Source organism: Lepidochelys olivacea (genome assembly GCF_965140295.1).
Source record: "Lepidochelys olivacea isolate rLepOli2 genome assembly, chromosome: 9".
Taxonomy (NCBI): Eukaryota; Metazoa; Chordata; order Testudines; family Cheloniidae; genus Lepidochelys; species Lepidochelys olivacea.
This window is the reverse complement of record NC_140419.1, coordinates 84,060,321-84,083,760: the sequence shown is the minus strand read 5'-3', so window position 1 is coordinate 84,083,760 and position 23,440 is coordinate 84,060,321. Positions and strand designations below refer to the sequence as shown.

General features: G+C 43.4%; 1 protein-coding gene across 1 annotated transcript in view; it reads right to left on the bottom strand.

Moving 5' to 3' along the window:
- TRPC5 (transient receptor potential cation channel subfamily C member 5) overlaps positions 1-23,440 on the bottom strand; it is a 137,109-nt gene that overhangs the window by 25,093 nt on the left and 88,576 nt on the right. The window contains exons 4-6 of the mRNA XM_084639722.1: positions 16,696-17,032; positions 11,532-11,671; positions 5,384-5,706 (exon numbers count right to left, since the gene is read on the bottom strand). Coding sequence (XP_084495848.1) covers positions 5,384-5,706; positions 11,532-11,671; positions 16,696-17,032 — 800 coding nt within the window. The remainder of the gene's footprint in view (positions 1-5,383; positions 5,707-11,531; positions 11,672-16,695; positions 17,033-23,440) is intronic.

Here is a 23,440-nt window from a genome sequence, read left to right as displayed (position 1 = left end):
GAAGTGCAGCATGGGAACATTATGACAGCACACGGCCGTATTGCATCACAGGAGAGGAGGTGAATATCACATCCTGCTGAATCTCCAGGGGTGATATTGGCAGAGAGCGTGCAATTACCTCAATTGGATATTAACCAGGACAATGGGGCTCAGACCCCTACTCTGTATCCTCACATCACAGGTGGTTAGGGACCCCTGTATTATGTCTGATGAATGGCAGAACCTAGTACAGTACAGTGCCCCCAGCATTATGCAGGAGCACTTGCTCAGTCCTGACTCAGAAGAAAGTGTGTCACCTAATTAATGCAGCATGATAGGGTTCTCCTTTGAAGTCTCCTGACCCCACTTAACTTTAGAGCTATGGCTATGGGTTGCTATGGCTTCTGCCATAGACAAGTGACCTTTTGCAGTCATGTCAAATACATTATCAGGATTGTGAATAATCACTCCTTTGGGTATTATTGTTTCAAGTTTTGGGGAGCTGACGTTTCTATCTACATTTAAGATGTTTTGGCTTTGGCCTGGGGTCAATAGATGGTTTTTAAAAAAAAGAGTCTTACTGTAAAAACCAAGAAAGTATTGCTTAAAAGAATATAATCTATTTTGGATGTGCTTGAAATATTAGGAATCTGTTGTATTGGTTGTTCATTTGCCTGTTAAATTCTTTTGGCATTCACACCTTTACTATCCATAGAGGAGTTGCCATTCTTTACAATTTTAACTCTTGTATTACAATCTGGGTTCTATAGAGCCTGGGCCAAATTATGAAATCCTTAATAAAGCAAAACTCCCCTTGATTTGAACAACCTGACTTCTCTGAGAGGCATATTAGTTGAATAAGGATGGGGTAAACATTGAGTAAGGACCTAGGCATTTGGCCCCATTACTTAAGTCTGTGAAACTGTACCTGAGCGATGTAAAGAAAAAAGCACAGATGACACCGTAAGTCACATGACACAATCAGTACACCCACTTTTAAAGGGACCGCCCCATCTCCCAGCTAAACAGCTGAACTCATTTGATTATTATTAACAATAATAACAATACCTAGCCCTTGTATATTGCTTCTCATCAGCAGGTCTCAAAGAACTTTACAAAGTAGGCCAGTATCATTATCCCCATTTTACAGATGAGGAAACTAAACTGAATTTTTAGCAAATAGTTTGTAAAACAATAGAAAAATATTTATTGTTTTTAAAGATCTAATGTAACGAATGAGGTATCGAATCATCCTAGTGAACCAGAATACCAACTAAATGAAAAGTCAACCAGCTTACTGCTCAGCCCAAATAACATTAAACACATATAGCCAAAGGGAAAACACAAGAGCTATCTGTCAAACCACCTGCCAACAACAGGGAATAACTCTCTAGTTGCACACAGAATGGGGAAAGGGGACAAGCAGAAGGGAAATCTAAGTGAGGGGAGGGAGGGAGCAGTCAAGAATGAGCTATCTGACATAAAAATGCCTTATAGCCTGCACTAAAGGGATTAACCAAGGCCTCCAGGAGACATTGTGGCGGGGAGTTTCATCATGGAGGAAAAAAAAATTCCTTCGTTTGCTGCTTGACTGTACCTTGCAGAATTACATCCTCCCCATCCAGCCATAAATCTCAGGTAGGAACATAAGATGGAAAGTATTTGTTCAAGGATTTAGGACCGAGGGGTGAAATTCTGTCCTCAGCCACATGATTATCAATCTGGAATAACTCGTTGAGGGTGAATAGCATGTTACTTTGGATTTACACCTTTGTAACTAAGAGCAGAATTTGACCCTAGGTTAAGAAGGAACGTTATATTGACACTCACACACGACCCTGAATGGTATCCTAACATTAGCAGGCAGTGCAGCTTATCAGGAACAGCTGTAACAGACACCTTTCTTCCTGAGGGCCAAATTGTATGACCTTTACACTCGTACAATAGCATCTTACTCCACACAGAGTGCCATTGATTTCAGTGGGGCTCCTAGTGGATTAAGAAACTATTCTGTATGAGCAAGGGGTTCATACGCTAAACAGGAAACAGCCAGGCCGATGTTGTGTGCTGCGATTTTGTATAACAATAATATTTTGTTATTCTTTCCTCTCTCTTTATGTAGTACAATCACATACTGCCCGCAATGTCTAACAGGGGACCCGAACCAAAAGGCTATGTCCATTGTTAGGCACTTTTGATGAGGCTCACAATATTTTAGAGGAATATTGTTTTAAAATAGAAACCATTTCTGAAATGTGAACTCTGAGCATCTACTGGGAGAAACAGCAAACCTCAACGGCCCTCTAAAAGCATCTGAGGAAAAGACAGTTCCTGCTTCACTCTCTGGTGCACCGTTAGCCTCCAGCAAGGCTGCAGTTTCTAGTGTGTCTTGGAGAAAATGGCAACCCAGTTAACAGCGTCCCTCTCAAGACAAAATGACACTGCAGAAAACAAGGAGTCACTGACTCCCTCCCACCCCCTTTTGGTTGACTGAGCCTCTGTGATAAATATATTCCTCAGACTGCCTGTCTAAGCAATAGACACACTCCACTTTCTCATGCACAGAGAGGCCAAAGCCTAAAAATTTGAATTATTAATGGCTTCACCTCGTTGCTGTCACAAAGGAATATTACTTTTCCTTGAGCTGTGTTTGTGGGTCAGAAAATTTCTTTGCAACAGATATTAGACCCATCCTTGGGGAGTAATCAGAAATAATATGATGGTAAATAGGTGTCATATTTTAAACGAGTTGTACAAACATGAACAGTGCTCCTGTTTCTCCTTCTCTGATTATAAAATTAGCTCTTATTATGTGACTGCCTCGGAACACTTTTAGAGATTGAGGGGACTCACTGGAAGCATTTTGCATTTCTTCTACCACTAAGGAGGGATGAATTCAAGCCAACTTGAGGTAACATTAGGCTTGATTTGAATTCACACCAATGCTGCTCATTCTAAGAGTCCCATAGATATAATTTCCTATTTTGCAGGTTGCCCATTCTTAGCAAGTCGCACATGCTGTGTGTCTGTTTGAGGAGTGAAATGTCAGCTTGCCCTGGGGGTTTTAATAATGACTATTTAAACTTTTAAGAACACAGTGAATAAACTTCTTAAGCCCAGCTCAGACAAAAAGGCAATGGCAATGTATTCTGCCTCCTGCCAAGGGAGCTGGGTCCTAATGTTCCCCACCCACTGCTGCTTTGTTTTAAACAAACCTCTGTCCCCAGATGCCGAGTGCCCTCAACTTTCTCTTTGTGAGGCAGTCTCGTTGGCAAGAGGTTTAAATGCACAGCGGTACCGGAGAATGAGTGGTCTGCATTTAAAGAATGCTGTCAAGTTGATTTGTGCACTTTCTGTCAAGTGGTTATATATCATTTTTTAATTCCCTGTTGTGTGTTACACCCTCTTAGAAACTTGAAAATCACATTTTTTCTCCCGTGACCAAATGTGCTTTTTTCTTTAGTCAAACATCTGTTATTTCCTTCATTGATCAGATGGCACTGAAAGCAGCAAAGTAACTGGCTTGCAATAAAGCTGGGCCCAAACAAAAATCCCAGATTGAAATACTCCCTTCCTCCCATACCCTTCAGCTCTAGGGTTGACTGGATCTGGTTCTGAACTCAGTGCTTCAGCCCTTTTACTTGTCAGAAACTTCAATTTATAGAGCATCATGTCCTGCCAAAACATTTCTCTCTGTGGATCAGCTTTAGCTCAGCTATAGGAATGATGTTTGTTAGTTAATTTACTGCTGCAAAGGGAGCACAAAACATTTTTGTAGGAGCATTAAAATATTTACCATGGGATAAAATGAAGGGCTTTAATTCTTTTTTCACTAACACCATGTGGCTCTCTTCACTTCAGAGGTGTTAGTATTGGGCTAAATGAGTTAACCAAGCCCTCCATGTTTCTGATTTGCAATGGTTGAAGAGCTCTTCTTAGTAAAGGGGAATGACAACGTCTGTGCTTCTTTTAGGAATGCATCCGATGAAGTGAGCTCTAGCTCACAAAAGCTTATGCTCAAATAAATTGGTTAGTCTCTAAGGTGCCACTAGTACTCCTTTTCTTTTTGCGAATACAGACTAACATGGCTGCTACTCTGAAACCTCTCTTTTAGATCTGCCACCTTTGGTACCTTTGATCATGAGGGGCTGTTGACATGTGGCCTCTGGCAGGAGTGGATGTAATTTCACCTAAGTGGTTCTGCTCTTTTTAAGAGGAAAGCATTAGCAGGATGGCTGGAGCAGTTGCTCTTTTGCCCCAAGGCCTGGCACACTTGGGGTCTGTCAGCGCCTGGATCTGATAAGCTTGTGGACATGTTGCAAAGCCCATTTTTTAATCCTAAACATTTGGGCGAAAGATGAATGGAGCATTTGGGAGCATAATGGAGAGTTTTATTTGATTCACTATCAAGTGGTGAATAATAATCTCTTCTGCTTGTTTGTGTTTTATTTATTTTATTTTCTATTGTATCTTTCAAGCACTGTAAAAACACCAAGAGCAATTGGATTGGTGCTGATTATTATCAATATCACGGCTATTATTCATTAAAATAAATGCACAAGAAAGACAATTCCAGTTATTCTTCAGTTTGCACTTGTTTCTTCAGCCATGATCTGTGCCAGTTACCATCCCAGCAATTTATATAGCAGTTCCTCAGTAAAGAACTAGCATTTCCTCCAAGTCTCTCTGATCACACCTACATCAGTATCAATAAAATCACTGAAGTCAACAGCATTACACTGGTGTACAACCAGCCCAGGTGAGATGAGAATTTTGCCCAAGCTGTATCACCAGGGCTATAACCTATGCTATGTTCCCAGGCTTCAAGTAAGTTTCATTCTTTGGGTTTGATTGCATAGAGCATTTGTTATGGTCCTACTGTATATTATTTTATATTGCTGTTATTTATCATCATTTTAGTTTATTCTATGCATAGGTTTGTTCCTTCCCTTTTATTTTATACTTTATTTTTTTCTCACACTGAAAGGATTCCTTCTGTGGAGTAACCATGATTTTCTAAAGGATATTGACATTATACAGGGGGCATTACTAAAATACCTTCCAGTGTATACATAGGATCCCATCCTGCACTGAATGGGAGATGGACCAGAGGACCTGGTGGTAGCAGCTCTTTTCATTTTTTAATTTCTATGAGACTTATCACCACCTCCCTTGGGTCACAAACATCCCATCATAGGGAGAGACCTTGTGCTCTGGAACTAAGTATCGTTCATGACAGCTAAAAGGCAGACTTCAGCAAAGGGTCTGCCCCAGTTAACTCAGACTTTCCTTACATAACCAATCAACTGGCCTGACAAATAAAGGCATTCGCAGCCAACGCGTAGAGACTGTTAAGGTAGGAAGCAACGTAAGTCAGCATTACAGAAAGGGGATGGAATCTTACGTGGAGAAGGCATTGTTCTGTTTCTCACATCGGATCCCCTTGCAGTTGTTGGGTTCCTCTGAGGCACTGGTCTCATAATAAAAATAAAGCTGGTTCAGTCCATTGGCAAAAGCCAGAAGCACCAGACAGTAGATAAAAAGGAATTTGAGGATGTCTAGCAGCATGCGTCCCAGAGAGATCTGCAAGGGGCCCAGGTGGGAATTTGCTGTAAACAGGGATATGAGACGCAAGGAACTTAAAATGTTGGATATTGCAAAGAGAGCTTCTGCAATGAGCGTCGGGTGCCACATTTCCCATTCCTCCCTTGGACGAGAACCATTATACTGAAAGAAATAACAAGGGTACAAAAATTAATGGTGCAGTAAACACTTTAACATAGCCCCAAAAGCCACAACTGCTAACAACATTTCATTAAGCAGTACACTAACCAGCTTTTGATTACTTGAACAGATGGTGTTCAAATCTGGATCTCAGTCAGGGTTAGGTAATGCTCAGGGTTCAGGTTTGAAAAGCTGACGTGGTTAAGGCTCAGGTTTGAATTCAATGGAGTCAACATCTCACAAGTTGTTCCTGTGAGATTTTGTCCTCAAGTGTGACAGTTTCGTGAGATCAGCTTTTCATCAAAGATTATTAGCATGCCTGAGCTAGATTCAAAAATTAAGCTCTTTAGTTTTGGAATGAAAATTTTATGGACCAGTTCAGGACCATGGATTCAAACAGAACCCCTATCACCCCTAAAATTCAAAGGAGTTCAAATTCCTCATTATCAAATTTAAGATTCTGATTTTGGTCCATTATCAATTTTTTTTTTCACTTCCAGATTGTTCATACACATTTGAAATGGTGCTTTTATACTCTGGGATAAGCAGAGTGGAAAAGGAAGGAAGAAGGAAAACATGGATGAACAATAGAATGTGGTAACTGTATGCCTTCCTCCTTCTTATTTCAAAAAGAGCCAGGCTCCCAGAACTGAAATGCTTTCTGCACATTAATTTTCTTATTAGTTAATTTGGCATGGTAATTTTAGGAGAGTCATAAAAACAGAGGTCATAATTATAGCTGGAACACTGGATACACCTGAAAGCATCAACTATAAAATTAACTAGGTTTATAGTGCAATTATAAAAGCATATGAATTATTTGGGCCACATGTTCCCCTGGTGTAAATAAGTGCACTCTAGTGACATCAAAAGAGTCATGGAGGCTGATTACATCAGTGTAGCTCCATTGGGCTGACCTACAATGGTGTAACAGATCGGAATCAGATCTTTTAACACCAGGGCTGAATTTGGCCTCTTAGTTCTGTTCTGCTCATTTACCATGTACCATGTAAAAAGGCAAAAAATGTTCCTAGAAAGGCGAATACAGTAACAAGTGTTTTATAGCAACTGATAAATTTTGTAACCTTTAAGATAAACACACTTTACTCTGATAGAGGTATCTTTGTAACGCCCTTCAGTTTAAATCTTAAGGTCCAATGCATAAAAATCACAACTTTTCAAGGAGATAAGTAGAAGCAACCATGGGCTTCACAAAGGAGGACTTGGGCATGGCAGCACTAAACATCACATCACCTAACTTTTCAGCACCCTGCCACCTTGTGTCATTTGCAACCCCAAGTGAGGCAACCAGGTTCCCTATGCATTGTGTAGGAAGAGTTGTGCACCTAAAATAGGGATGGATTCACAGAAGCCAGCCTGTGGAGTGGGGAGCTGTCTAAGCTCACCTGTAGGAAATGCTGAGAAGTGGGGTGGGACCTAAGCCCTGCCCCTCAAAGGGAATTAGGCACCTATCTCTGCTCAGGATTCACCACCAAGCCAGAAACTCTCTCCTGGAGTTATGCACCTAAGCCATTTCAAGAATAACAAGGCATGGTTCCCCTCCTCACCCCAACATCTCGTTAGCCCAGTGGTTAGCACACAAAGTGGGAGAGCTGGATTCAAATCCCTACTCTGTTGGTTTCAGAGCAGGGAGCTGATGGGAGGTCTCCCATGTGTGTGTCCTAACTACTGGGCTCAGAGTCATTCTCTTGCAGGTCCAATGAATCTTTAAGTCTTTCATACAAGGTGGGAGAGATTGAGAGAGACCCCTCTCCCATAGCCATAATCTGGGAGACCTGTGTTCTTGTTGCTGCTCTGAATCAGGCAGAATAGGGATTTGAACCCAGGTTTCCCACATTCCGAGTAAGGGCTTTAATTACTGGTCTAGCAGAGATAAAGGGGGAGGCTCTACTGGCCCCTGGCTGTCTGCTGGGTGTATTAGGCATGCTCGGAGAACACCTACCAGATCAGGCCCTGCAGGAAAGGTAGGCAGGGAAATGCCTTGTTTGTGAATCCTGCCAAGCCCTAGACATGAGTTAGGAAGTGAGCAGCTTTGTGATCAGGACTTAGGCAGCTTTGCACATGCCCACAGGCAGCAGTTTAGGCACCTAGGGGACTTTAGATGCTTACAGGGTTAAGTGGTAGCTGAGCAATGGTTTTGTCAGTGTCAGTGACAGGTACCTAAATACTGCTTGAAAATCTAGCTGCGATACAGTGCAGCTGCATTTCTACATGACCTCTGATTGCTTCTGACATTTCCAAACTGTTCTCCACTTCCATGAACACCAGGGACTCACTTTGTTAACTGGATTTGAAGCTGGCCCTTAAACGTTAACAAACAGTGCAGATGTTGTTATCTCTTTGCTATTACCTCAACCATATATATGTGTATATATCTATAGCTCAGTGAGAGAGAATCAAATCAAATACTTGGGAAGCAGATTCGCATGGAAGCTTCAAAATTCTGCTTTGAGTGCTGGCGAGAAACTTCCCAACAGCACGTGGCTCTCTGCCAGCATTTAGAGTCAGCTGCTATTAAAAAGAACTTGACAAGGCCTTTTTCATCTCACAGATCTTTATTTTAAAAATGGCAATTTTTCAGGGCTGTGTTGTAATGGCACTATATAAATCAATGGAACCCCCTCACTTGCAATGCCGTGTTCAGTTCTGGTCAGCCCAGCAAAGTGCATAGCAGAAATAGAAGGGGTTCAGAGATGTATAATGAAAATGATTAGACACACAAAAAGACTGAAATGGTTGGGGCTGTTTAGACACCAGAGAAAGGACAGTATAGAGAAAGGTAAACTGGGCTCTCCCATTTACTCTTTCTCATAATACAAGAACAAGGGGATACTCAATGACATCGAAAGGCAGGTAATTTAAAACTGATAAAAGGAAATACTTTTTACCCTACACTTAATTGATCTGTGGAGTTCATTGGCATTAGATAACACTGAGGCCAGAGTTTAGTTAGAATTCAAAACACATTAAGCATTTGCACAAATACTTACTACATTCCCAGTCACACTACAAAGAATTTGTAGAACACCAGAAGAGTTATAAACCCCTATGCTTCAGGGCACAAGCCAACCTCTGGGTGATAAGGATTATGAAGACACTTCTGTTAGGTTATTCCACCACTGACGAATCCAAGGTTTCTTGCACCTTCTTCTGAAACATCTGACACTGACAGATGCAGGATACCGGATTAGATGGACTATGGCTTTGATCTGGCATAGCTACTGGCATGTTCCTATATTGATTAATGTATCCATGAGGCCCAGGGTGCAGAGATGTGGGGTTCCATTTTGAAGAGGCAGGTGTGGGAAGAGAAGCTGAGAAGGGAGCTGCGCTGGCAGGGACACCTGAGGAATGGAGTGCCAACGGCTGGGCATTTAAGGCTTCAGCTCTGCCCAGCAGTGTGCAGGGGCAGTGCTGCATCTGTATATAGGAGACAGCACAGGAGTGGAGAGGTAGGCCGGGAGGAGGAGCTGCAGAGCCAAGCTGTGAAAAGTCAGGGGTGCTGTCCAGTGAGACTGCCACAGTCCTCTGATCTCAGAAAGGCATGTCAGGGCTGAAGGGTTAGGACATAGTGAGAGGATGTGACATGGAGGGTGTATGCACTGCAGCTGGGACTGAGCCTCCCCACCCGGGTAGACAGATTCACACGAGTGGGGCTTGAGCTACCGTGCTACAAATAGCAATGTGGACATTCCATCAAGGGCAGAAACTCGGGCGTGGCCCCTAGGCTTCTGCAGCCCAGCTCCAGACCAAGCTGCAACCTCCCCACTATTATTTTGAGCAAGGTGACCCTGCTAGAATGAATCGGTCTACCCAGACAGGGAGGCTTGCTCCTAGCTGCAGTGTAAACATACCCATGGATGTTCAGGGCCTGCAGAGGCTCAGTGGGATTAGCTACCCTTCCAGCTTTATGACTGTATGGAAGTGTGGGCGTTTGCATGCAGGGCTCTGTGGTTTTGTAGGTATGAATTACTCATTCATAAAGAGAATGTGGGTAGCTGTATGTTTGCAGATATGCATGGCTTGGGTTGCGTGTATTTGTTTGTGCCTGGTGTTTTAGGTGTTATTGGTGGGTGTGGGGTAAGCGGCTGTGTGTCTCAGAGAAAGAGAATTGCCACGTTGCTGATTGGGTCACGTGACTTACGATTTCCAGCTATTTTATTTTTATTGCTCACAGTTCAAAGACCAAATGTTCAAGTGTTTAATTTTCTCTCCTGCTGTAAATGTCTGGAGAAAAAGATGTAATCTGGCTTTGCTTTGATACTGATACAGAACAACCTGATCAGGGAGTAGCAGCTATCTTGGCATTCTCTTTGAAAAGTGCTAATTCAGCGGTAAGCAGCCTTCTGCACTTTAAAATGGCCCCTGTGCTGGTCTTTTTATCTGACGAGCTTATACTACAGCCTTCCTGTTTCAGCTAGCTTGTGAAATATTTAGTTTCCTCATCTCTCTCCTCTCTCCTTACATTATGACTGGCTACAAATGGACAGAGAACCTTGGAGCAGTGAACTTCTGCAGCACTGGTCTGAGTTCAAGCTGCTGTGGTTAAAAAAAAAAGCAAAATCTTCCCTTGTGTACATAGTGGAACCAATGTTATGGAGCAGCAAAAAGGGAAAGCCCTAATTGCTGTGGGACCAGTCACATCCACAATGCAGGGGAGGAGGTCAGGTTATGGAGAGCCCCACCTAGGGAACACTGCATCCCCTACGTACCCAGGAGATGTACTCTGTGGAGGTTCTCTTCTAACCCTGGAGGGTGTGAGAGATATGGGAAAGGGGACTAGTGAGTGTGCAGTGATGTAGATCTACTGCCCTAAACTCCCTGCATAAAGAAATGTTCAGATTCAGACCCATGTCTAAAGCAGCAGGAAGCTAGATCTGGAATTGTAATTTCAGATGTCTATGGCCTCAGAAGCAGGAACTCTGGGAGCTGGTGGGGAAGGACACTCCCAATCTGAAAACAGGGTTACTTCATGTTTGCCTTACACCACTGTAACACCACTGACTTCAATGGAGTTACTCCTGATTCACACCAGCATGAGAGGAGAATCAGGCCTACAGACTCTGTGAACACCAGAAAGATTAGAGAAAACTCTGTGAGCCGGGTCCTGCAAGCACACCACTCCCACTAAAGTCGATGGGAGTCACTGTGTTGAGGTATTGCAGGGACTGAGCTGTGTGTGTGTGAGAGAGAGAGAGACAGAGAGAGAGAGTGCTTCTGGCAGTTCCCTGGCTTCAAAGCTTGTACATAAATTAAATTAGAGCATCAGATGTTTATAAATCTGAAAGGTGCTTTTGAGGATGAACGGTAATATGCACTAGCTCAGTTAGTGGAGCTGACAGTAAGGAATCTGCAGCATAGTTGTAAAATCTCAACAGAGTATTTTATCATTTTCCCCATTTACATTATAAAACTCTAATTTTTTTTCTGATCTCCCTATTCTGGATTCATTGTTACATATTAAGTGGATTTAGCACTGTTGTAAGGTTCTCAGTGACAATCCAGAAACTTGAGGTTCACTCTTTATCCACAGTTATAAGGTGGGCAGTGGTTATGTGAACTCCTCCCACAACACCCCGCCAATGTGCCTTAACCTTAATCAGGCAGGACAACCTGTAAGGGGTGAGAAGCATGCTCGTTCTCCAAACCATTTTAGTCACTGGCTTTCCTACTGAGTTTGCAAACAAGGATGCCAACTAGTAGCACTTGTGATGTGGGCACCTGTTCTCTCTGAGCTGGAATTTCAGCGTTGACAGATAATTTCCTGTGTACTATAGTTTTCACACACATGTGCCAACTTACTGTACCTTGACATAAGCGACAATTTTCAGGGAGATAGTTGCAAGATAGAGCGAGTTCATTGCAAAGTCCATCAGATTCCACCAGTCATGTACATACTCATTGAATCCACCATCCCACATCTCCTTGATTTCTCCCCAAATAAAACCTGTGGAAAGAAAGAGAGTTTATCTGCATGAGGGAACATTACTGCCCATTAAAGCAGAGCAAATCCAATGTAATAAAAGGCAATTATAAACTAACTGCTTGGGAAAAAATGCCTCATCCTTTTTCCTTTCCTACAAAATCTAATAAAGCTGCTTACAGAGTGTTATATAGCAGAATGGGAAATGCAGTCAGAAAAGGAACGGCTCAGGCTCAAGCTGTCCTGCCCAGTGCTTCACATACTAAGCACAAGGAGATGCTGCATGAAACACACATTCCTTTTAACTGTTCTAGGCCAAAGTTCCCCTTTAGAAATTGTGGGTGACGTGGCCCAGGGGAAATTTTTATTGATTTAAATAAATAAATGATCTGAGTAAATTTATTTGTCTTTAGTTATTAATAGAGCACCCACCTCTGTAGTGTCTAAGGGTAATTCAGTGCTCCTTAATGATGCCAGCGTGGCAGCCTTGAAGGCTGATTTCCCTACCCTTATCCATAAGACAGGTGACAGTCACACAAGCTTCCCTCCATCAATCTGCCTCAGCCCTGAGATGGAAGGATCACATCCATTCTCCAGGCACATTCATTCAATTTCACCTTATTCTATGAATAGCGCCACTGACTTCCATAGGACTACTCGTGAGCAAGCTGCTACTCAGCATGGGTAAGGGTTTCAGAATCTGGCCTTCAGTTTACGGCCTCTTTCCTGAGGCTGTCAGCTAGAGTTCCACTCACCACCATTTGTGGTGGTGGCTTTTGCGATGTGGACGTTTATTCACTAGGAACTGGACTGAGACAATCAACTCCTTTCACAAATGTCAGCCTCCAACAGGGAATTATTCTCACTTGTTACTAACCTAGGCTAAATTTGCCTACAGTCGTGACATAAGGCTCCATACCCTGTTACCATTCCCCTAAGCCATCTAGAGTAACATTTCCAAAAAAGCCTATGTGATTTCAAAGCCTAGCCCTCATTTTCAAATGTCACTTAGGTGTTTCGGAGCTTAGGGTATGTCTACACTGCAACTGAGTGGTATGATTGTAGCATATGTAGTCACACCCGATTTAACTTAAATCTACCTAGCACGGGTACAATCATAGTAAAACCACAGCAGAACAGGTTTCAGTGTAGACGATACAATCCTGCCTGGACCCTGTGTACACGGGTAGCTAGCCTGAGTAGAAGTTCATGCTGCTGCAGCTCCATTGCTACTGGCCCCTGTGCTTGCTAGACTAAAGCTAGCTCGGGTATGTTTTCTGCAGTGTATTCATACCCTAAGTCCCCTTTTAGACTCTTAAGTGCCTAAGTGACTTTTGAAAATGGGACTTTTGCTCCTAAGTCCCTTAAGCACTTATGAAAATGTTACCCCATCCCCATATATTTTGCATGGTTGAGTTTACAGCATTGGACGTGACTCAAGAACCAAGACTTAAATCAGAAAAGAAAAAAAAAGCATCAAGAGAGTGGCTAACAAACATCCGACAACAGAATTATGACGTGATCCTCCAAATTGGGATATCAGTTGAGTCTGTTTTCTAGGGCTTTACAGGTTCAATATGAAGAACAAAGAGCATGGAAATTAACTGTTGCAAACATAAAGATATCAATCACATTTTCTTGGCTGATGCCACTGGTCAGGTCAGCAGCATGTTATGACCAATAAGGTAATTTTAGTACAGCTGTCTTAAAATCTTTGCACGCACAAAATAAAATAAAATAAAATAAAATAAATCAATGGAGCAGCTTCTGCTGAAGATCAACTATGTTGTATTTATTGTGAGTAATCATAGTTAGCATTGTTACTATAGTTACTGTAATGCTGTCTGCACTGTACGTGCCTGGTCGTTCTTTCTCTCTCTCTCTATTTTACAGATATTTCATAAACAAAAAAGGACGTTAAAATGGTAAATTCTTCCTTACAGACACATCAGCATCTCATTTGAAGGTCTGTTTTTCTCCAAAGAATTTCATATAATTTAAATGTGAAGTGGAGGGTGCGTTAAGTGGTAGGAAAAAAGGGTGTGTTTGCTGTTTATTCCAAGATGAAGTGAGCTGTAGCTCACGAAAGCTTATGCTCAAATAAATTTGTTAGTTTCTAAGGTGCCACTAGTACTCCTTTTCTTTTTGCATGTACATTTCAGCTGCACATTTGCTAATTCCTATTGTTTGAAGACTACAGAGAATGAGGCTCGGGCTGTGTGAGAGCTGTAGGGCTAGCCTGTGTGAAGTAGCACAAACTCTCCTGTCTTTTTGGTAAAGTTGGTCACAATGGGAAAAAAAGTTTGTTAACGCAACTCTGTCCTTTACCCATCCTTTCATCCACAGTTAGAATTTTGTAAAAATGATCCTGACTAGCAGTAAAACATAGAAGCAACATCTTTGGTTTTATTTGGAAAAAGAATGTGGCAGTATTTTGTCCAAATTTTGAAATGTTTGAAATTATCCAACCAGTTCTAGTCTTAGAACAAACTAGCTGTTTGAGCGTGTAAGCTTAAAGATGGGTTTTTGAAGAGATACTTGTTATTCACACTCCCCTTCCAGTGCCGCAACTTCAGTAAGTCTTTTTCTGGCCCACTGCAGATTTAGGGACTTGGGAGAATTTCTTGCTCAAGACTGGATGGTGGTGCAGACGGAGATTTTTGATACATTAGGTTCATCCCTCGAATGAAGAATGGCACTATAAACACAGTGTTCAGCACAGAACATGGGATGGGGCAGGATCACCTTAATTCACCTGTTGGCCCCAGTTCATCCAAGAACATTTTCCAGGGATTCCCACTGTGTGTGGGGAATTCCCAGATGCCATGTTAGGGCAACTCAGCATCTCCTCTATGTCACCAGAGCAGCACAAAGAGGCCAGAGAAAGCAGACAGAATCTGAGCCCAACTAATTTATCCTCACAACACAACAAGGTAGGGAAGTTTGATCACATCTCCACTATACACTTGGTGAACTCAGGCCCAGAGAAATTAAATGCAGAGCTTGGCAGAACATTTTCGATGAAATTTCATTTCAGCAAAATGTGCTGTTTTGTTGAAGCCAAAAAATGTTGTGGAGATCGATCAGTTTCCATAAAAGTTTCAGCAGGAAGGCTTTGGGTCTGGGGAGAGAACAAGCAAGAGAAACCCCTATATCTGGGCAGAGGGGAGGTTATTCTGTTGGCCTAGGATGGAGGCTGGACAGGTACAAGTCCCTGATTTGGAATGATCTAGGCTAAAAAGCTCTGCTGTGGAAACAGGCAGAGCCAGGCCTTACATCTGGGTCTCCCACACACGTCGTCCTAAAACAGCCGAAAGGTTTTGTTTTCATTCCAGTGCAGACCGAAAACAAATTTTGAAACCTCATTGTGGTGCTCCGGTCAGCTCTAGGTAACCGACCTGTCCCAGGTGAGAAATGAAGCTTGTGGTAGAGCCAGGAACTGAACTCCTTTGAGTCCTAACCCAGGGCTTGACCATCCTACAAATCACCCTTCTGAGTAGGGACAGGCCCAAAGTGAATGTGCTGAGCCCAGAACCTTCGGGCTGAGTTTAAAGTAAGTCCAGGTTCGAAACACTGGACCTGATTGTACGTGCCAGCTGTAGGGGAGGAAGATGGCACCTTCATCGCAACAATGCAGCAGAAAGCAACATATATGGGCTGGCTTAATGGGGGAAGCTACATCATGAGTGGCCTTGTGATGTCACATTTGGCAGGGGAGAGTAAGGAAACAACTCTCTCTTATTTTTTATCTTTTAAAAGTATTTGTATTCACATCGCCTCTGAATTGGGTGAAGCACCTGATCTTGCAGGAGTGGCTTGCTGGAACTGAGAGGAGTAGCCAGCAAGAACACTATTGTGGAATTTGCCCTCTGCCCATACAATCCTTGGCAGATATTCTTCTCGGCCCTACAGCCTGTTTTCATCAGGAGAAGCAGATTTCTCTTAAGGGAGCCTCAGAATGAGACTCCAGCCTAAGCCGATGGTACATGGGAGCAGGTACATTTTAACACAAGAGCAAGGTAGAGTAAACGAAGCCAGACGTGAACCTAATGAAAGGAGAGATTGTGTTTCCTCTGTGAGTCTACAAGGTTTTATTTGCCACAGTGTGCATTTGAGCTCAAGGCAGCTCAGCTTGAAAGGGGAAATGAATCTGACTCATCAAACGTATCAAAATGTGGTTTTTTGCTCTTACACTTCTGCGGGCTCTGAAAGCTGGGTTCCATGCTGCCATATCATCTTTATTCTTTGCTTTTGTGAAACAGACAGAACGGGGAAGCTGCCACTCATTTTTCTTCACAATTAGGGCTGCACTAATCAGCTTGGAATAGGCAGCTTCTGCTTTGACATTCCAGTAACCAGCTCTCCCCCGTTCATATTGGAGAGCTAGACTGTGACTTGGATTATGTGCCAGCACTGGGGCATAAGGCAGAGCAGGAGTCTTCCCTCTGATGCCCCATGTGCAGGCAGTCGCGTAGCTGGGGGGGGCGGGGCAGCGGCCACTCCCCCACTGAGCACAAGTGGCGCCTTGTCAATGTCTTGGCGCCTTTTAAATTTTCCGCTGTTGAGGGATCAGGGGGAAAGATCCAAAATGTCAGGACGGGTGGGGAATGGGCAAAGAGCGAGCAGACTCTTAGCTCTGCCTCCCCCGTGCACCAGCCAGTGCAGTGGAGCCAATAAGAGAGAGTCACAATTTGTTGCTGGTATAGGCCAGCAGCCAGTTATGATGCCCCTTCCCCACTCAGAGCAAAGGGGAAGCGAGGAAGGAACTGCGCATCAAACAGACACAGCACCTCTCGCGGCTACCCCAGGTTGGTGCAGCTTCCTGAGGGCTATGCCAAAAGACACAGTAGCTGGCAATAAAAACAACAAAACAGCCCTAGCCCCATAGTTCCAGAAGAAGGACAGCAGTTAATGAAGTTTCCAGATTTGGTTGCCAAACCTGTTTACACGCAGATAACACAGAGACTAGCAATTAATCCACATGCAGTTATCATGAGCGTAAGTCTGCCAGTTGAGGCCCAAGCATATTTGTGTTTCCTCTGATTTACCTAGAACCCAGGGTAGGATCATCCATTCGACGATAGTGGGAGGTGGTCCCTGCACATGGAGATCAGTCCTGACAATGTGCTGCGATGCCAGAAGTAGCATGAAGAGGAAGGTTAGGTAAGAACCGGTGTGGCAGATAAACTTTATAAATGGCTTTTTAATGAACAGTCCCAGCCTGCTCTTAGGTGCAATTAAATATGCCACAGAAAGCACAGGAAATAGCAGTCCAATGGTGATGCAGGTCAAGAGCTTGACTGCCCAGTGTTTCCGCCTCCATCCTGGAAAGCCGTCATACCAAAGTGTAGCTAACAGCTGCTGGCAGTTTGGCTGAGCAACAAACTGGAGAGGGAGAAAAAAGGAAAAGGTTAGAAGGACAAAGATGCAAAGGCTTCTCCTGGACAGTGATCATCATGCACTTGGGATAATTTCCCGCTTTGGTAATTCACATGAGCTGCATGGCCTATACGTCCCCCTGTTTTCCTCTGGGCTCCCAGTGAGTGAGCTGCAGTGCACCGTGGCCTTTTACTGGGGATGGACCTGTTTTGGTTTTTTGGTGGTTGTTTTTTTTTAACTCAAGATGAAAACCCGTTGGGAAAGAAGAAGAACCACCGTGTACCTTTCCCCAAACACCAACCTAGGCCTATGGTAGTGCCAGGGATGGCAACCAGATTTCCGGAGTCCCAAGCTACTATCTTACCCATAAGGCTAGCCTTTCCCATCAAGGCGTCCTGACAATCAGCTTTCCAAACAGGGGCGGGCACAAAGCCAGACAGTTAATGTGCCAGGCCCAGAATCTTAATCTGCCATTTATGCAGCCTTGCAAATGGGGCTAAATTGGGCCTAACCCTGACATGGGTATGTAGGTGTAAAGTGAAAGCAGCTGTCCCCAGTTAAGCCACCTCTAAAGGGCCAGGCCCAGTCATACTCCCTCTGTTCAGAGATGTGCCACCAGGGGCACGAGCTACTTGAAATACAGTGTGAGGGTGCAGACAGTGGGTGGGGACACAGCCTTGTCCTCTGTATACTGGTCAGCTGAGCTGGCCCGGATGTTAGGTTTAAGCTTTATCAGAGAGTTTAAAGGACACTCTTTAGCTCCACACTTTCTCTCCCGGAGCTCCAGAGTAAGATGCTACTCAGACGTGAGTAAGGGTGGCAGGACAGGGAGCTGGATATCGGTAAACTAAAGTCTGAAGGAAACATTTCTAGATTTTGGGGACAGTTCTCCTGCTGATTCTGGCTATGGAGATCTGTGGTATATTCTGGACCAGTTCTGTGTGTAGGTCAGGAAGAGAGGGGGATTTTGCATTTTTTTTTACTACAGGCAGGATTTTAGTGCTTAACTTTGCTCTAGGAGGCTATTTCTGTTTTTAGTGTCCCTCAATAGAACAGTCACTGGTCTCATGTGAGCCCTAGTGCTAGAGTTACATAATTAATAGTTACTCTGAGCATCTTCTATTCCCAAGCTGCTGCTTCTCCAAATGCTTTTTTCAGCTTTTGGCAGACTCAAAAGAGCACTTGGCGGCATTTAAAAATGATTTGGAGACCAGATAGGCAGGAAGAGACAGAGCGGTAAAACTCTGTGTGTGTGTGTGTGTGTGTTTGCACGTGTGCCTGAAAGTGAACATATGCATCTGTGCATGCAGGCAGGCACATGCAAATGGGGGGGGGAGAAGGGCTCGGTAGGCGAATGCATGTGGTTATGTGACGTTCTAACACGGAACGACTGGTGGGAAGCTGGATAAACTTTTGGCAAGGTTGTTTGTTGTCAGGGAAAGGTGGGCAGTTGTAAAATATCTGAGTCTAGTCAGGGAGAGGGACACTTTTGATCACAGAACAAAAATGACACTTTAATGTTCAATGTTCAGTTCTACTCTGAAAATGACTTTGAAGAAATGGGCTCATGGGATTCTACATTTATGGTGCCTGAGTGATTCCATAGCAGAAGTGCTTAGTTTACAAGTAAAAAGATGTTTTTTTCTAACCACAAGTCCTACAAACAGCCTTAGGATTCAAAACTCAAGCCAAGTTCTTTCTGACTTGTGCATCAGCATCAATAATAAATATTCTGCAACCAGATGCTGCCCTCAATTACATCTGGGCAAGCCTATTGCTTTCATAATATTTCTATTCAGAAACTTTTCAGAACAAAATGTATATTAAGGACCCTATCCCCATACCCAATCCGAGCTCATTACAGGATAGAGGCATACGTGCTTGTTTTTTGCCTTGCGATTTTTTTCATCCCCCTTGATGGGGTTATCCTTAAATTCATAGTTGATCTAAAATATTCCTGAGGGATTCCTTTACGACTTTTCACTCACACTCTACCAGTTCTGCATTCAAGATAACATGGAAAACCCATGACCTTAGTTCTAATCATGTCATTTCACTAAGGTCTTGTCTACACCAGGAGGGTTTTATTGTTATAGTTATGCTGGTATTGTTAAACCAGCAAAACCCTCTTAGTGTGGACACTGTTAGATCGGTATAAAAGTGCTATACCATTATTACTGCATCTACACTCGGGCTTTTACTGGCATAGCTTTATTGGTAAAAAAAAAAATCACTCCCCTAACCAACATAGCTATACCCGTGAAACATTTAAGAGTAGACAAGGCCTCTGAGACTGATCAGAAAACAGATTCAAGGTGGTGAGTAATCTGAAGATGGCAGTATTATTTGTTATTCATGGAGTGTCTCTGGAGAAGTGAGATTTGGTGTTTTAAAGTGTTATTAATGCCCAAGTCACATGTACATTTAGGAGATAGTTATGTGCTCTTTGAGCCATTTCCCAAAAAAAATGTGTCTTATACCCAGGCCTGTTCATGGGTCCTACTGTTGCCCATCAGATGAGTTCAGATTTGACATGGCAAAGTCACTTTCATAATAAAGGTTCCCGCACATACCCAGACTTTTAACTATCCATTCACCACTAAAACTTCCTAACAAGACTTAGCTCTTACAGGGTGCTCTTCATCCATGATCTCAAAGCTCTTTTTAAAGGCCAAGCATTATCATTCCCATTTTAGAGAGGAATAAACTGAGACCAGGAAAAAAGAAAAATGACTTGCCCAACATCACACACACAAAGTCAACAGCTGAGCCAGCGCTAACACCTAGGTCCCCTGCCTACAAAAAGAGTGGGCAGGTGCTTGAGAAAAGCTTATATTCTCTCGTGAGTATTTGAACTATAACCTGAAGGATTGCTGGCATACAAAAGTTGGTATTCTCATTAATGCACTGGTGAAGGGGGCTGGTGGGAAATCCTTTCTCAAGAGCTCTCTCAGCACCTAAAGACATGATCTCGGAAGAGTCAAATGGTGATTTACTGTTCAAAGGGAAAAAAATCAAATAAGAAATTGACCAATTTATAGAGGCAAGATAATCCCTTCCTCTTCTTCTATATCTTTTTAACTGTAATTCACTTTGAAAACCCACATTAAGGAAAGTAATCAGCCAATGATTAATTATAGACGGCAAACTAACTAACATGTGACAAAAGTCAGACAGAATCCTTTAGGAGGGACTTAATGCCATTATTTTTTGTACATATTGACTTGGATTTTGTTCACCTATCTTAGGCTCTAAGATTCCTCATATAAGAGATGTCTAAATTTGCAGGAGCAGGTAATTCAAATGGATGGATTGATCTGCCTGAGTGCTAAGAATAAAAGTCCCAGAAGGAGCAGCAGGTGTCTGAGGTGTGGGACATTTATTTGGGAGAGACAGGTGGACACAGGAGGATACCAGAAAGGAAAATCAGAGGGAACACGTTTGCTTTAATTTGACTTTTAACACCCCCCAGTCACTGAACAACAGTTGGTATGGTGATAATCTAAGGAAAACTGCAGGGTGCTGTTTCCCAGGACCACTCGAAAATGCTATTGTAATAAAAATTCTACAGAAAAACAACAGAAATCAGTAATTTCCTTTTCCTTTTTTAATCTATGATTTCAGAGGAGTCTAAATCACTGGTTGTGCTTAAAAGCCAATGGAACAAAAGAAATGGAAGGTTACCTTGCCATATTTTTTACATTTCAGGGCTTAGACAAGGGTTCTGGCTGGATGTTTTCTACAGGAACTTCCATAGTAATGAGTAGTGTGTTTCCTAAAAAAGATCAGCAGTGATTTTTTTTTATGTGGGAGGGGAAGTATCTTATAAAATATTTCTTCACTTTATTCCATGTAATAGAAAGCAGAAAGGGGAGGAAGAGTTTATTTCCCACCCCTCACACTGAATCAAACCCAGAGCCACTAGAGCAGTGGTTTTCAACTTATTACACATTGTGGGCTGCATATGTGGCCACCCCTACCACACAGCTGCCCCAGACCCCGCAAGGCTTGCCGGCAGCCCCAGACCCCCACCATATGGGGCGGGCTGGCTGCCCCAGTCCCGGACCCCGGAGCTCACGGGGCCTGCCAGCAGCCCCAACCCTGAATTCCTGCCACATGGGGTGGGCTGGCATCCCGAACCCCGACCCCTCCGCGCAGTGAGGCGGGGCAGCCCAGCCGGACCCAGTGATGAGCTGCCAGAAGCTGAAGATCTGGTTCCTTCAGTTGCTCTGGGTCTTCGGCGGCACTTCGGTGGCAGGTTCTTCCCTCGCTCCAGGTCTTCAGCAGCACTGAAGGACCTGCTGCTCAAGTGCCGCCAAAGAGCCGGAACGAGTGAAGGGCCCACCACTGAAGACCCGGAACGAGTGAAGGGCCCACCACTGAAGACCCAGAACGAGTGAAGGGCCCGCCGCCGAAATGCCACCGAAGGCGCGCAGTGCTGCCAAGTGAGTACAAATTCACAGGGGGAGCCGAGAGCTTGGGCAGGACGGGCAGGACAGGAGTTTGCCCACCCCTTTAACAACCGGTTCTCAACCAGCTGCAAAATTTAACAACCGGTTCTAAACCGGCTGAAAAATTTAACAACCTGTTTGCGCTAACCGGTGCGAACCTGCTCCAGCTCACCACTGGCCCAACCCCTCCGCACTGGGCAGCTGGGAACCTGGTGGACCCCAGCACGCGGGTTGGCCTTTAGCACACAGCTGAGCTGGACTACAGCTGTGTGCTAACTGGGCTGCATGCGGCCTACAGGCCGTGGGTTGAGAACCACTGCACTAGAGAAATCAAAATATTTTTGCTTCTTCTGTTGCTTGTGCAACTTCCAGGCATCTTAAAAACTTTCTCCCCTAGTGCCAGCTTAAAGGCTTATTTTTAATATGTGCTCTCCTTTCCTTGTATCTGATGTCAGTTCTACAAAGAGAAGAGAATTCATATATCATGCAAGGGATCCTTTCAAGATCAGCTCAGAAAAAAGGAATGGCAATAAAAATGCCATTAAATCTTCCAACCAAGCCCACCCCTGCCTTACTAAAAATGCTCCAAAGGAAATTGAACAGTAACAAAAATTTCTCCAAAATGGCAGAAATCCTTGAAAACCCTCTGGTTCTCACACCAGGGCTGAGCACCTGCTGAGTTAGCCTTTTACTGTCCCCAAATTCGAAAACATAATGCAATAGTTATCGCTAATTTTAAAATATTATTCCAATGGCTTTAAATCTCAAGCAAGATAAGGACCACAGGGGAAGATGCAGAAGCTTCAGCAGCCATCTTTTCCCAGTGACCAGCTGATCAAAGGTTGGGGAGCAACCGAGGTTGAACCTATGATGAAATAAAGTGTTTCGGCGTAATGTCCATTGTTATCAGGGCTGGTGGGGACACCAGGGGCCATTCGTTGCTGTAAAAGATGATTATGGTGCCAGGCACTAAATAATAAAAAGCTCAACTCTAGTGCTTTTATATATGGAATAATCCAAAGCTGCACACTTAGGGACTTCGTTCGCACACATGGAGTTCGTTTCATCCATAGATCTCAAAGCACTTTATAGCGAGAGCGACATTTGATCATGCCCATTTCACTAATGGACAAAACTGAAAACCAGAGGGTGAAGGTGACTTGCCCCAAATCACACACACTAAGCCAGTGGCAGAGCCAGCCACTAAAACCTAGCTTCTCTGAATCCATGTTCATTGCAGCATCTGCTGTATACAAAAAATATGATTTCCCTATCACCATCTTGCCTTCAGGTAAAACAAAGTTACCAGTGCTTTCCGGCAAATCTTTCTTCAGTTCCCTCATGTCCTCAGTCACAAACATTACATTCAGTCTCTCCTGTAATCCTTCTTCATTTGCCATCGACAGAACTAATGCATGTGACTATCACATTTATTATTTCTCATGAACATACCAGATGCGGCAGGTTTTGTTATCAACTAACGCTGTTGCACTGTGAAAAATGAGAGATCTGGAGTATACAAAAATTGTGTACGCTCCCAGTTTGATAATATTGTTTCTGACACAATAACTTCCAGAATCAATGGCTGGTTTATTATTCTAGGCACTTTTTTTAAAAAATGATGAGAATATGATGCACAAACAATATATCTTTTCAATCAATAACAGTCAGGATATCTAGTATTTTTTCTCTAGAGATATGGTGCTCAGGGAGTCTCCAATCTTCTCTTCATTTTCTGGGAGAATTGTCAAGACAAGACATCTCTGTTACCACCCTGAAGACATGACAGATAATCCTGTGACAGTTGCTTCAATGAAAAAGAATGTTCTTCAAAGGTGCTTTTAAGAGTGTACTCTGTGTATACATGAATATAAGCGTACAATGGGATTGAGTAGAGCTGGCTGAAATGGGATTTCTGGTTCATGGGAAATGTCAGTATTTGGAAATATAGTTTCATTCCAGG